The 12,500-nt window shown below is 41.9% G+C and overlaps 1 protein-coding gene across 1 annotated transcript in view; it reads right to left on the bottom strand.

Annotated features, from left to right (window-relative positions):
• Nucleotides 1-1,061: 1,061 nt before the first annotated feature.
• The window catches only part of LOC138981637 (RRP12-like protein), a gene marked incomplete in the record, with an annotated part of 40,672 nt that continues 29,233 nt past the window's right edge, over nt 1,062-12,500 (bottom strand). The window contains 8 exon segments of the mRNA XM_070354630.1: nt 1,062-1,894; nt 2,405-2,487; nt 4,221-4,291; nt 4,978-5,047; nt 5,477-5,547; nt 6,847-6,963; nt 11,412-11,578; nt 12,205-12,363. Coding sequence (XP_070210731.1) covers nt 1,798-1,894; nt 2,405-2,487; nt 4,221-4,291; nt 4,978-5,047; nt 5,477-5,547; nt 6,847-6,963; nt 11,412-11,578; nt 12,205-12,363 — 835 coding nt within the window.

Below are 12,500 nucleotides of genomic sequence, written 5' to 3'. Positions count from 1 at the left end.
CGTCGTGTGGAATTCTCTCCCGGAATCGGTTCGATTCCGAACGAGTCTCAATTCTTTCAAGAAACACCTTTCATTATATTTAATGTCATAATACGAAAAGTCACATGCTCAGTGATGAAAGACTTCGTTTTTGATTTATGTTCATAATTATTGATCATATTTGTCCATAGCATCAGTGTTTCATCATATAAAAACTTACTTTTGACGTTCACATTTTGTTCAAATATGTATCACGTTGGGTAAATTCCAACTTCTGTACATAACGTAAGAACGCGAAAACTGAGCCTGTAATGTGTACATAGTCCTGTGAATTCTGTTTTTTCTGGTTGAAGAAAACCTCATTTGTATTGATTATGCCCTCGTAAAATAAAATTTGATTTAATTTGATCTTTCTTTCTCTCAGTCTCTCTCTCTCAGTCTCTCTCTCTCTCTCTCTCTCTCTCTCTCTCTCTCTCTATTTGTTGAACAAATCTTTGAATCAGTGAGGACTATGGGATGGCAGTTTAGCTTCGAAGTTTGTGTAATTCTTTTGTTTATTGAAGTTGTTAAAATCGGATTTCCACTAAACGATTAAACAAAATCAAGTTCTCTCTCAATACAATGTTATATTCCTACTTTGTAAACACATACACATTATTTTGTATTATGCATGCATCTTGTTTGCTTCTTTCTTTCTTTCCTTTTTTGTCTGTTTTTGTTTGTATCTTTCTGACCCAAACACTGCTGTTTAACATCTGGGCTATACCACTGAAAAAATATCCTTAACTTTTTGTGCTCAGTGTATGTGAACACACACACACACACAAACTTCACACACACAAACTTCACACACACACTCACTAGGAGGCATGCCTCCCTTCTAAATGATGTTATATGATGTAATATTATTTTGTCAAATATGTTGTCTCCTTTCAGTGGAGAAGTTTCTTGCTCAAGCATCACCCTTGAACAGTTTGTCAAATAAGTTTTCGGTGATTAAAAAGTTGGAGCAGTCAGCAGAGAATAATGACACAATACCAAAGACACAAACACACCAAAGTAAAAAACCAAAAACATGCAAGGTTTGTTTAACATTTTATGTATTCAAGAATGTGCAACATGAAAACTTACAAGCATACTGATAACAGTGTTGTTTATCTGAGACACACTCGAACCATATTAATTGGAAAAGGGGAGGGGGGGAGGAGGGGACTACAGGCCTGTTTATAATAAAGTCAGATATCAAACTGTTCGGAAGAGTGCATGCATGATGTAGCAAGACTTGTTGTTAAGCACACAGACAAACAAACAAACAAACAATAAATCAAACAAATCCTACCCACTCACTCACTGCTTAATGCCATTGACATCTCAACAAGTTCCACTGTGTACTACAATTCTCTTTGACTGAAAGAACTGCCATATGTTTCTGGTTGTATTTTGAAATCGTTAAAGTCTTTTTGCACACGCACTCAGTGAACACTGGCCTCAACTGCAGATCAAATCAAAAACAAAGTCTACTTGAAACTGTCTCCAGAGCTCATCTCTGCTTCAATGTGTGTGAGAAATTCATGGACCCCAACTTCTCATCCCTTTCTGAAGATTGTAACAGTGGATTTGTCTCTTCTCCAATACATTTAGAAGACTGTCACTATAGCTCATCCCTTCTCAATTTTTCAGAAGACTTTCACCAGAGTTGATCCCTTCTTGAATTTTCTGCAGACTGTCACCCAAATTCATCCCTTCTTACATTTTCGAAAAACTTTCTCTGGAGCTCATCATCGCTTCACAAAATTTTCTGACGACATTCATCAGAGCTTATCTCTTCTTCGTTTTGCCTCTCTTTGCTTTCAGCACTCCTTTCCTTGCTCCCTTCACCAGTCCAGCGAACTGCCCCTTCAGCTTGGCTTGTTTCCTGATCCATCAGAGAAAAGACGGTTTCAGTGCGCAGCATGGTCAAGTTTCTCACGGACAACAAAATATGATTGTATCCCCCTTTTAAGATTGGCCTTTATCTGAGAAAATCTGGACTCAAAAAGAAGGAGTCTAAAAATGGAGGTAAATTTACAAACCTTATAAACAGAAAATCTGAGAAAGCAGGGTCTTAAAAAGGGGGATCTCTGAAATAATCTTAAATTTGATTTACTGTATCACACAATATAAACTGCTCAAACCATCAAAGCTTCCTCAAATCTGATTAAAAAGTACAGGCAGTCTGACATTTGTGACAAATAAACAGGAAAACAAAGAAAGAAACTTCATAATGGGGTCTCTTTTCGAAAAAATAGTTAAGGACTACTTGAAAGGACTCTTCCTTTTAGACTCATTTTCTAACATGATTTACACAACTCCAGGTAAACTCATTACAAAGAATCACAATCTTTGTCTGAATCCCATTAAAACATGCAGTGATGAAAAAGCTTACCTTTTATTGAGGTTGGCAAAGTTCAGTGGTACATATGCATAAGGATCATGTTTTCCAGCCTTCTTGATATCTCCTCCAGCCTTCTGATAAAGTGAAACAGAGAAATACAAAATAGCAGGGTTAAGCAGATAAACAAGAAGAAATGAAAATACAAACAGCAAGACAGGAACTGCATATTACGAAGAGGCCACTCCTACTACAGGAGATATCAAAAGAATTATAGACCGTTACCTTAAAGGCAAACGACAAGAAGAGAAGATAGACTGTTACCTGTAAATCTGACTTCAATAACATTTAAAAATGTTCTGTTTAAAAGACCCGAAACACATTTGGTCCAGTACCGTGCACCTCCACATAAGCAAGGAGTGTATTTATGTATAATTGTTTCCATACCAGGACAAATACCAATGGCTTTTATGCTATATGGTGAATTGTTTGTTTGTTTGTTCGTTCATGGGGTGAAACTCCCACGGCTTTTACGTGTATGACCGTTTTTACCCCGCCATTTAGGCAGCCATAAGCCGCTTTCGGAGGAAGCATGCTGGGTATTTTCGTGTTTCTATAACCCACCGAACTCTGACATGGATTACAGGATATTTTTCGTGCGCACTTGGTATTGTGCTTGCGTGTACACACGGGGGTGTTCGGACACCGAGGAGAGTCTGCACACAAAGTTGACTCTGAGAAATAAATCTCTCGTCGAACGTGGGGACGAACTCACGCTGACAGCGGCCAACTGGATACAAATCCAGCGCGCTACCGACTGAGCTACATCCCCGCCCTATATGGTGATCGAAAAAATCATAAATTCTTGTTCTTCTTGTTAACACCCTTGAACTGACTGTAATTCGCATGATGAAGATCCACAGAAGTGATTTCACGTAATGAATGAACACCCTTTACAGCTCTCTCTGCATGTTAAGTCACTTCCACGGGTCTTAACTGAGAGCATACGAATCAGTTTTAATGTAGCTTACAATGCCATTTGTTCCCTAACACAATCATTCACTTTCATTTGTTGAATGTAACAACTAGATACATCACATGATTAAGGGATGCTGCTATGCTTGATCTAAATTTGCCAAAATGACCGTGCATGTTTTTTCTATTATGGGTATTTTAAGGCAGTCCTTGGCATCATCTTCCCACCACTGTGAAAAAGACCGGCAATTCTGCTGAAAATACAGCAATGTCTTAAGCCTCAAATTCATTGGGCAAAGTCTACTTCGCAAAGCTGGCTGCACGAAGCTTTGGCACTGAATGTCTGGTAAAGAGACTTCACAAAGTGACGGTCAGTTAAGGACAGCATATCATGCCATTTGAAATAAGTTCCGGACTTGCATCAACTGACGACGCTAAACGACATACCTGTCAATAATAGAAGCTTTTGTCGTGCAGCGAATGTACGTTTTTTGTGTGCTTGTGTTTCTTACGTTAGTGGTGCTGTTGTTGTGTTGTTATACATGTATTTAAAAAGAATAAAAACCATGTTAAAAAAAAATAAAAAAAATAATAGAAGCAGTGCTCCATGCATTTCGGGATAAAGTCAATCAATCAATCAATCAATGAGTCTTATATCGCGCATATTCCGTGGGTACAGTTCTAGGCGCTCTGCAGTGATGCCGTGTGAGATGAAATTTTATACGGCCAGTAGATTGCAGCCATTTCGGCGCATATTTACCTTTCACGGCCTATTATTCCAAGTCACACGGGTATAGGTAGACAATTATTAACTGTGCCTAAGCAATTTTGCCAGGAAAGACCCTTTTGTCAATCGTGGGATCTTTAACGTGCACACCCAATGTAGTGTACATACCTTTGCTCTGTATTCTGAGCCATGTTCAGCTCTACTGCGCTCCAAAGGACGATGGATTCCAGCCCCACCAGCTGCAACACAGACGGATGCAATGTATCATTGTACGCATTTCTCAACACACTGACACAAATCCCAATTATGGTATTTCTGGCATAACTAGTGCAAGTTTTTCTCCAATGCATCATTAGAAATGGCAATATCTAAAAGTGTCTTCATTCTCAAAAGGTTTTAATCCCAAACAGCTGGGTGACAAGCGGGTAAACTCAAAGTTAAAGTGTTTCATTTTCAAAGTGAAAATTCCCAGTTGTCCTGGTTTCGAGCGTCCGGCCTCTGTCGATAAAGATCAAACAGATGACAATATGTTCCCCTCAAATTGACAAAAAAGCTTGTTTTCCAACAAGGTATCAGAATTATTTTATTGTCTGTTTCAGAACTTGACATGCCAGTTTAACACTGTCAGACTTGAAACCACCTTTAAAGCATCTCACCAGCAATTGTTTAAATTACACTCTTGAAGTGGAAGCTAAATTAAGCTAAGTGCTCAAGTGCTCTTCCACTGGATTGCCCAGCTATGTCACCAGGCCCAGGACACTGAGAAGACACATGCACAAATTCTGAGCTGAGATCATTTTTGCAAATTTTGTATCACCTCACCAAAATTGCTAAGAGTATGTTCAAAAACTCGAGACACGACATTCATGGTAATAATGCTTGTCTATGAGAACAGCTGTGTGCCGTGGTGGTAAAATGTCTGTACCTTTATATTTCATTCCTGGTTCGTCCTGTGCATGTTTAGCATCATCCCTTAGCCGCTTGCGTCTCTTTTTCTGCAAACAGGACAATTATGAAATAAATGACCGATGCAACTTTATGCAAGATTCACAAGAGGCACTGTCCCTCATAAACTTCAAGTGGTTCTTTCCCCCCCCCAACATTCATCAGGTTTACATATTTCAAACTTGCTTGTGACGATGTAGACAATACACAGTCTACTTTTCATTTGCCTGTAACTCACTCTATTCCTCATCTTCAGATTCTTTCCCTTGAAGTAACCGTAACAAAGCACTTCAGGCAAAATACATGAAAAAGGCAGAAAGACAATTCAAGAGAAAATGTTACAAACCGACTGCCCCCCCCCCCCAATTTATACCAGTAACTTGGTTGTTACACAGTAAATTAATGTCATCTCACACCAGACAGTTGAGCATACAAACCCAACTTGACATAAAAGCAACCAAACTGATTCTGGTTCTTACGTCAGAGCCTCCTTCCAGTGTTGTCAGTAGATCATCCAGGTCATCTTCCTCGTCTGATTCCATCTTCTCACCTGACAAAATGAACAGATGTTATTGAAAAACAAGTCGCGCAAGGCAAAATAACAACATTTAGTCAAGTTGTCGAACTCACAGAATGAAACTGAACGCACTGCTTTTTTCACCAAGACCGCATACTCGTAGTTTCGTCAGTACACCGCTTGTGGCAAAGGCAGTGAAATCGACAAGCCAGAATAGTGCGGCAGTGGTCGCGCTGAGCAGGATAACACGCTTTTTTGTATCTCTATTCTTTTTAACTTTCTGAGCTTGTTTTTAATCCAAACATATCATATCTATATGTTTTTTGAATCAGGAACCGACAAGGAATAAGATGAAATTGTTTTTAAATCGATTTCGGAAATTTTATTTTAATCATAATTTTTATATTTTTAATTTTCAGAGCTTGTTTTTAATTCGAATATAACATATTTATATGGTTTTGGAATCAGAAAATGATAAAGAATAAGATGAACGTAATTTTGGATCGTGTATTAAAAAAATAATTTTAATTACAATTTTCAGACTTTTAATGACCAAAGTCATTAATTAATTTTTAAGCCTCCAAGCTGAAATGCAAAACCAAAGTCCGGCCTTTGTCGAAGATTACTTGGCCAAAATTGCAATCAATTTTATTGAAAAATCAACTTTTACAAAAAGCCGGATATGACGTAATCAAAGACATTTATCCAAAAAAAGAAAAACACATCTGGGGATATCATACCCAGGAACTCTCATGTCAAATTTCATAAAGAACAGTCCAGTAGTTTACTCTGAATCGCTCTACATACACACACAGACAGGCAGACACACACACACACAGACACACGTACACCACGACCCTCGTCTCGATTCCCCCTCTATGTTAAAACATTTAGTCAAAGCTTGACTAAATGTAAAAAGAGATAGTAGCTTACTGACCAAGACTGGTATTTGCAATGCGGACAAAGCAAACTTGAGATCATCATATTGTTAAAAAGCCTAAACAGTATAATGATTTTTATTCTGCAAAAATGTGGGAGAGAAAATGGCGATCCCTGGAGCTTTGAAAATGCCAGAAACCCACCTGGAAATTAATGTTGCATCAACAAGATTCATGTACACATACTAATATACTGAAAAAGACTGCTAGTTTCACAAAAAAGGAACAAAACCAAGCACCACAATTGCTGGAACATAAGGGAAGCAATAATCATATTAACAAAAACTGTATAAAATGTATTAAACAAAAAAGTATCAACTTCATAAACCACTCCACCCAAGCACATTCAAAGAAATGACCTTCTGGTCAAACTTAGAAAAACATAAATATGTACCTCTGTCATCTTTGGGTTCTGTGATGATGAAGCGTCCGTCAGGCGCTATCTTGAACCCGTGGTCCCTGTCTCTGTCCCTGGCTTGAGCCTGCTCCTCTGACGTTTTGGGTTTGCTTGCTGCAATGGACAGATACACAAGATGTTAAAAAACACCGCTTTGGAAAGCAAAGGGGGTGGAACCTAAATCATAAGTCCTCCAAAACTCTTCAATCAATCAATCAATCAATATGAGGCTTATATCGCGCGTATTCCGTGGGTACAGTTCTAAGCGCAGGGATTTATTTTTTTATTTATTTTATTTTTATTTTATGCAATTTATATCGCGCACATATTCAAGGCGCAGGGATTTATTTATGCCGTGTGAGATGGAATTTTTTTACACAATACATCACGCATTCACATCGGCCAGCAGATCGCAACCATTTCGGCGCATATCCTACTTTTCACGGCCTATTATTCCAAGTCACACGGGTATTTTGGTGGACATTTTTATCTATGCTTATACAATTTTGCCAGGAAAGACCCTTTTGTCAATCGTGTGTACACGAAGGGACCTCGGTTTTTCGTCTCATCCGAAAAACTAGCACTTGAACCCACCACCTAGGTTAGGAAAGGGGGGAGAAAATTGCTAACGCCCTGACCCAGGGTCGAACTCGCTTCTGAGCGCAAGTGCAAGTGCGTTACCACTCGGCCACCCAGTCCAAAACTCTTAAGTCTTAACAAAGAGGGAGTCTTAAGAAAGGAGGTGAACTTACACAAGTTCTGAACTGATAATCTGAAAAAGCAAGGTCTTAAAAGATGGGAAGTCTTGAAATGGGGGGGGGGGGTCTTAAAGGTGGGGGAGGGGGGGGAGGAGGTAGGGTTCCACTGTAGGAGGGAGAAAAGGTGGGTGGTGAGGTAGGGTTGCATTGTAGGAGGGAGAAAAGGTGGGTGGAGAGGTAGGGTTCCACTATAGGAGGGAGAAAAGGTGGGTGGAGAGGTAGGGTTCCACTGAAGGAGGGAGAAAAGGTGGGTGGAGAGGTAGGGTTCCACTATAGGAGGGAGAAAAGGTGGGTGGAGAGGTAGGGTTCCACTGTAGGAGGGAGAAAAGGTGGGTGGAGAGGTAGGGTTGCACTGTAGGAGGGAGAAAAGGTGGGTGGAGAGGTAGGGTTCCACTATAGGAGGGAGAAAAGGTGGGTGGAGAGGTAGGGTTCCACTGAAGGAGGGAGAAAAGGTGGGTGGAGAGGTAGGGTTCCCCTGTAGGAGGGAGAAAAGGTGGGTGGAGAGGTAGGGTTCCACTGTAGGAGGGATAAAAGGTAGGTGGAGAGGTAGGGTTCCACTATAGGAGGGAGAAAAGGTGGGTGGAGAGGTAGGGTTCCACTATAGGAGGGAGAAAAGGTGGGTGGAGAGGTAGGGTTCCACTGAAGGAGGGAGAAAAGGTGGGTGGAGAGGTAGGGTTCCACTGTAGGAGGGAGAAAAGGTGGGTGGAGAGGTAGGGTTCCACTGTAGGAGGGAGAAAAGGTGGGTGGAGAGGTAGGGTTCCACTGTAGGAGGGAGAAAAGGTGGGTGGAGAGGTAGGGTTCCACTGTAGGAGGGAGAAAAGGTGGGTGGTGAGGTAGGGTTGCATTGTAGGAGAAAGAAAAGGTGGGTGGAGAGGTAGGGTTCCACTATAGGAGGGAGAAAAGGTAGGTGGAGAGGTAGGGTTCCACTATAGGAGGGAGAAAAGGTGGGTGGAGAGGTAGGGTTCCACTGTAGGAGGGAGAAAAGGTGGGTGGAGAAGTAGGGTTCCACTGTAGGAGGAAGAAAAGGTGGGTGGAGAGGTAGGGTTCCACTGTAGGAGGGAGAAAAGGTGGGTGGAGAGGTAGGGTTCCACTGTAGGAGGGAGAAAAGGTGGGTAGAGAGGTAGGGTTCCACTATAGGAAGGAGAAAAGGTGGGTGGAGAGGTAGGGTTGCACTCTCGGAGGGAGAAAAGGTGGGTGGAGAGGTAGGGTTGCACTGTAGGAGGGAGAAAAGGTGGGTGGAGAGGTAGGGTTCCACTGAAGGAGGGAGAAAAGGTGGGTGGAGAGGTAGGGTTCCACTGAAGGAGGGAGAAAAGGTGGGTGGAGAGGTAGGGTTCCACTGTAGGAGGGAGAAAAGGTGGGTGGAGAGGTAGGGTTCCACTATAGGAGGGAGAAAGGTGGGTGGAGAGGTAGGGTTGCACTCTAGGAGGGAGAAAAGGTGGGTGGAGAGGTAGGGTTGCACTGAAGGAGGGAGAAAAGGTGGGTGGAGAGGTAGGGTTCCACTGAAGGAGGGAGAAAAGGTGGGTGGAGAGGTAGGGTTCCACTATAGGAGGGAGAAAAGGTGGGTGGAGAGTAAGGGTTCCCCTGTAGGAGGGAGAAAAGGTGGGTGGAGAGGTAGGGTTCCACTGTAGGAGGGAGAAAAGGTGGGGGAGAGGTAGGGTTCCACTGTAGGAGGGAGAAAAGGCGGGTGGAGAGGTAGGGTTCCCCTGTAGGAGGGAGAAAAGGTGGGTGGAGAGGTAGGGTTCCACTATAGGAGGGAGAAAAGGTGGGTGGAGAGGTAGGGTTCCACTGTAGGAGGGAGAAAAGGTGGGTGGAGAGGTAGGGTTCCACTGTAGGAGGGAGAAAAGGTGGGTGGAGAGGTAGGGTTGCACTGTAGGAGGGAGAAAAGGTGGGTGGGGAGGTAGGGTTGCACTGTAGGAGGGAGAAAAGGTGGGTGGAGAGGTAGGGTTGCACTGTAGGAGGGAGAAAAGGTGGGTGGAGAGGTAGGGTTCCCCTGTAGGAGGGAGAAAAGGTGGGTGGATGAGGTAGGGTTCCACTGAAGGAGGGGGAAAAGGTGGGTGGAGAGGTAGGGTTCCACTGTAGGAGGGAGAAAAGGTGGGTGGAGAGGTAGGGTTGCACTGTAGGAGGGAGAAAAGGTGGGTGGAGAGGTAGGGTTCTCCTGTAGGAGGGAGAAAAGGTGGGTGGAGAGGTAGGGTTCCCCTGTAGGAGGGAGAAAAGGTGGGTGGAGAGGTAGGGTTCCCCTGTTGGAGGGAGAAAAGGTGGGTGGAGAGGTAGGGTTCCACTGTAGGAGGGAGAAAAGGTGGGTGGAGAGGTAGGGTTCCACTGAACGAGGGAGAAAAGGTGGGTGGAGAGGTAGGGTTCCACTGAACGAGGGAGAAAAGGTGGGTGGAGAAGTAGGGTTCCACTGTAGGAGGGAGAAAAGGTGGGTGGAGAGGTAGGGTTGCACTGTAGGAGGGAGAAAAGGTGGGTGGAGAGGTAGGGTTCCCCTGTAGGAGGGAGAAAAGGTGGGTGGATGAGTGAAAGAAAGGGGTAATACATTCTGTGAATGCACTTAAAGTCATGATCAGCAAACTTGGTATAATAAACAACATGAGAAAAGATGATGGCAATAACAACGATTACAATAAAGAGTCCACAATAATGATGCAGAAGATGAAAACAAAGATATCAACACAGATGATGCTAACAAAGATATCAACACAGAAGATGAAAACAAAGATGTCAACACAGAAGATGAAAACAAAGATATCAACACAGAAGATGAAAACAAAGATGTCAACACAGAAGATGAAAACAAAGATATCAACACAGAAGATGAAAACAAAGATATCAACACAGAAGATGAAAACAAAGATGTCAACACAGAAGATGAAAACAAAGATGTCAACACAGAAGATGAAAACAAAGATGTCAACACAGAAGATGAAAACAAAGATGTCAACACAGAAGATGAAAACAAAGATATCAACACAGAAGATGAAAACAAAGATGTCAACACAGAAGATGAAAACAAAGATATCAACACAGAAGATGAAAACAAAGATGTCAACACAGAAGATGAAAACAAAGATGTCAACACAGAAGATGAAAACAAAGATGTCAACACAGAAGATGAAAACAAAGATGTCAACACAGAAGATGAAAACAAAGATGTCAACACAGAAGATGAAAACAAAGATGTCAACACAGAAGATGAAAACAAAGATGTCAACACAGAAGATGAAAACAAAGATATCAACACAGATGATGCTAACAAAATCTATACTGATGATAACAATGTTGTCAATTAGGAAAACAACAACCACGATGACAGCTATGATGATGATGATATCCTGTAACCTTTGATTAATAAGCCTTAACCTTAAAGCCATATGTACTCGATGACTATACACGCTAATTGCTTTACCAACAGCTGGAGACATGCTAAATTAAGTTCCCTGCAAAATATTGTGGTCTAGGACCCCTTCAATGTTGAGATATGTTAATTTTCATTTTGATCTGGATCGTCCTATTTATAGATTTGCCAACAGAGGTAGCGTTGACGCAAGGGAAATAACTCCGCGTCTTTGTTTACATCCAAAGTTTTTGAGACTCGAAAACAAGCTGTAATGCATGTATATGGTCCGCGCATGGCGACATATCGTCATTACATGGTCTTATGGTGCGTTTGACATCGATTATGGGCAAACTACACTTTGTAAACACGGGAGCGCGTACATATGCCTTTAAGGCAGCAGCAAAAACAATATCAGAAACAGTCTTTCCAACAAGAAGACCGCTGCCAATACAATGGAAAAAAGTTCTCACCCATGACTTTCTTGGCAGCACTGGTATCCATCAGATCTGTGATATCTTCGTCTCCTTCCTTTATCCAGGCTTGGCGCTGGCCTCCTTTATTTCCTTGTTTTTCTGATGATCGTTTCCTGTCTTCTTCTTCGTCGTCAAAATCAGAATCCTGAAGGATTTCTTCCACGCTGCAAAAAGAAAACATTCTTTCCAGATCAGGGATGAATGTATTTCTAGTCAGGTATTCCTAAACAGTACCCTACCTGAAATGTGAGAACTATCTACTGATTGGACACCATGAACAAAGATACACTTGTTAAGCATGTCTGGGTGGTTTTTTTTTTAGAGATTGTTCCTCTTATGAAAAGATGCACTTGACGCAATGACATTTCTGCTTGGCCCTGTAGGTGTCCTGTTACGATCTCCACAAATCTGAGAGAATCAGACTTGAAATGAGGGTAAATTTAGAGAGGTTCTAAACAGAAAATCTAAGAAAATGATCTAACGGGTAGGTGGGGTGTGTGTCTTAAATCTGGGGGTCATAAAAAGGGAGGGGGGGGGGGGGTTGTGTGTTCCATTGTATATTACTTTTAACTATTCATCTGTAGTTTTTCGTTCTGTTCTATTGTCTGTCTTCTTCTTTAATCCGCTATGTTTCACGTTCTGTGTTCCTGAGACCCTAGGGTCGAAACAACGAACATTGTGACTTGTATTGTCTTTGTTAACACGTGAGTACAGTCTCTTTTGGTCTTTTTATTTCTAACTCTCATGCGCAGTCACCATAGTTTTGCTATTTATGAAGAGTGTGACTCACGTTTCAGGTTTAGCTTTGACCACCTGTTTCTCCTCCTCCTTGTCACTGTCATTGTCTTGGTCCTTCTTCTTCTTCTTCTGTTCCTGCTTCAGCTCCTGGCTGGCCTTGTGCACCACTTTGTGTAGACTCTGCGGTGTCACCTTCAGGACTGCTTCATGCCTGATCAACACACAGGTACAAACATGTATGATTAACAAAATAGTCCAGAAAACAGTATGACTCATATGTAAGATTATGAAATTGTGACAACAAAATCAAAAGCATGCCACAACACCCCCCCCCCCTTTTTTTATGAA

The sequence above is a fragment of the Littorina saxatilis genome, linkage group LG12, assembly GCF_037325665.1.
Source record: "Littorina saxatilis isolate snail1 linkage group LG12, US_GU_Lsax_2.0, whole genome shotgun sequence".
Lineage (NCBI taxonomy): Eukaryota > Metazoa > Mollusca > Gastropoda > Littorinimorpha > Littorinidae > Littorina > Littorina saxatilis.
The sequence above is the reverse complement of the archived record's forward strand: the minus strand, read 5'-3'. Positions and strand labels throughout refer to the sequence as shown.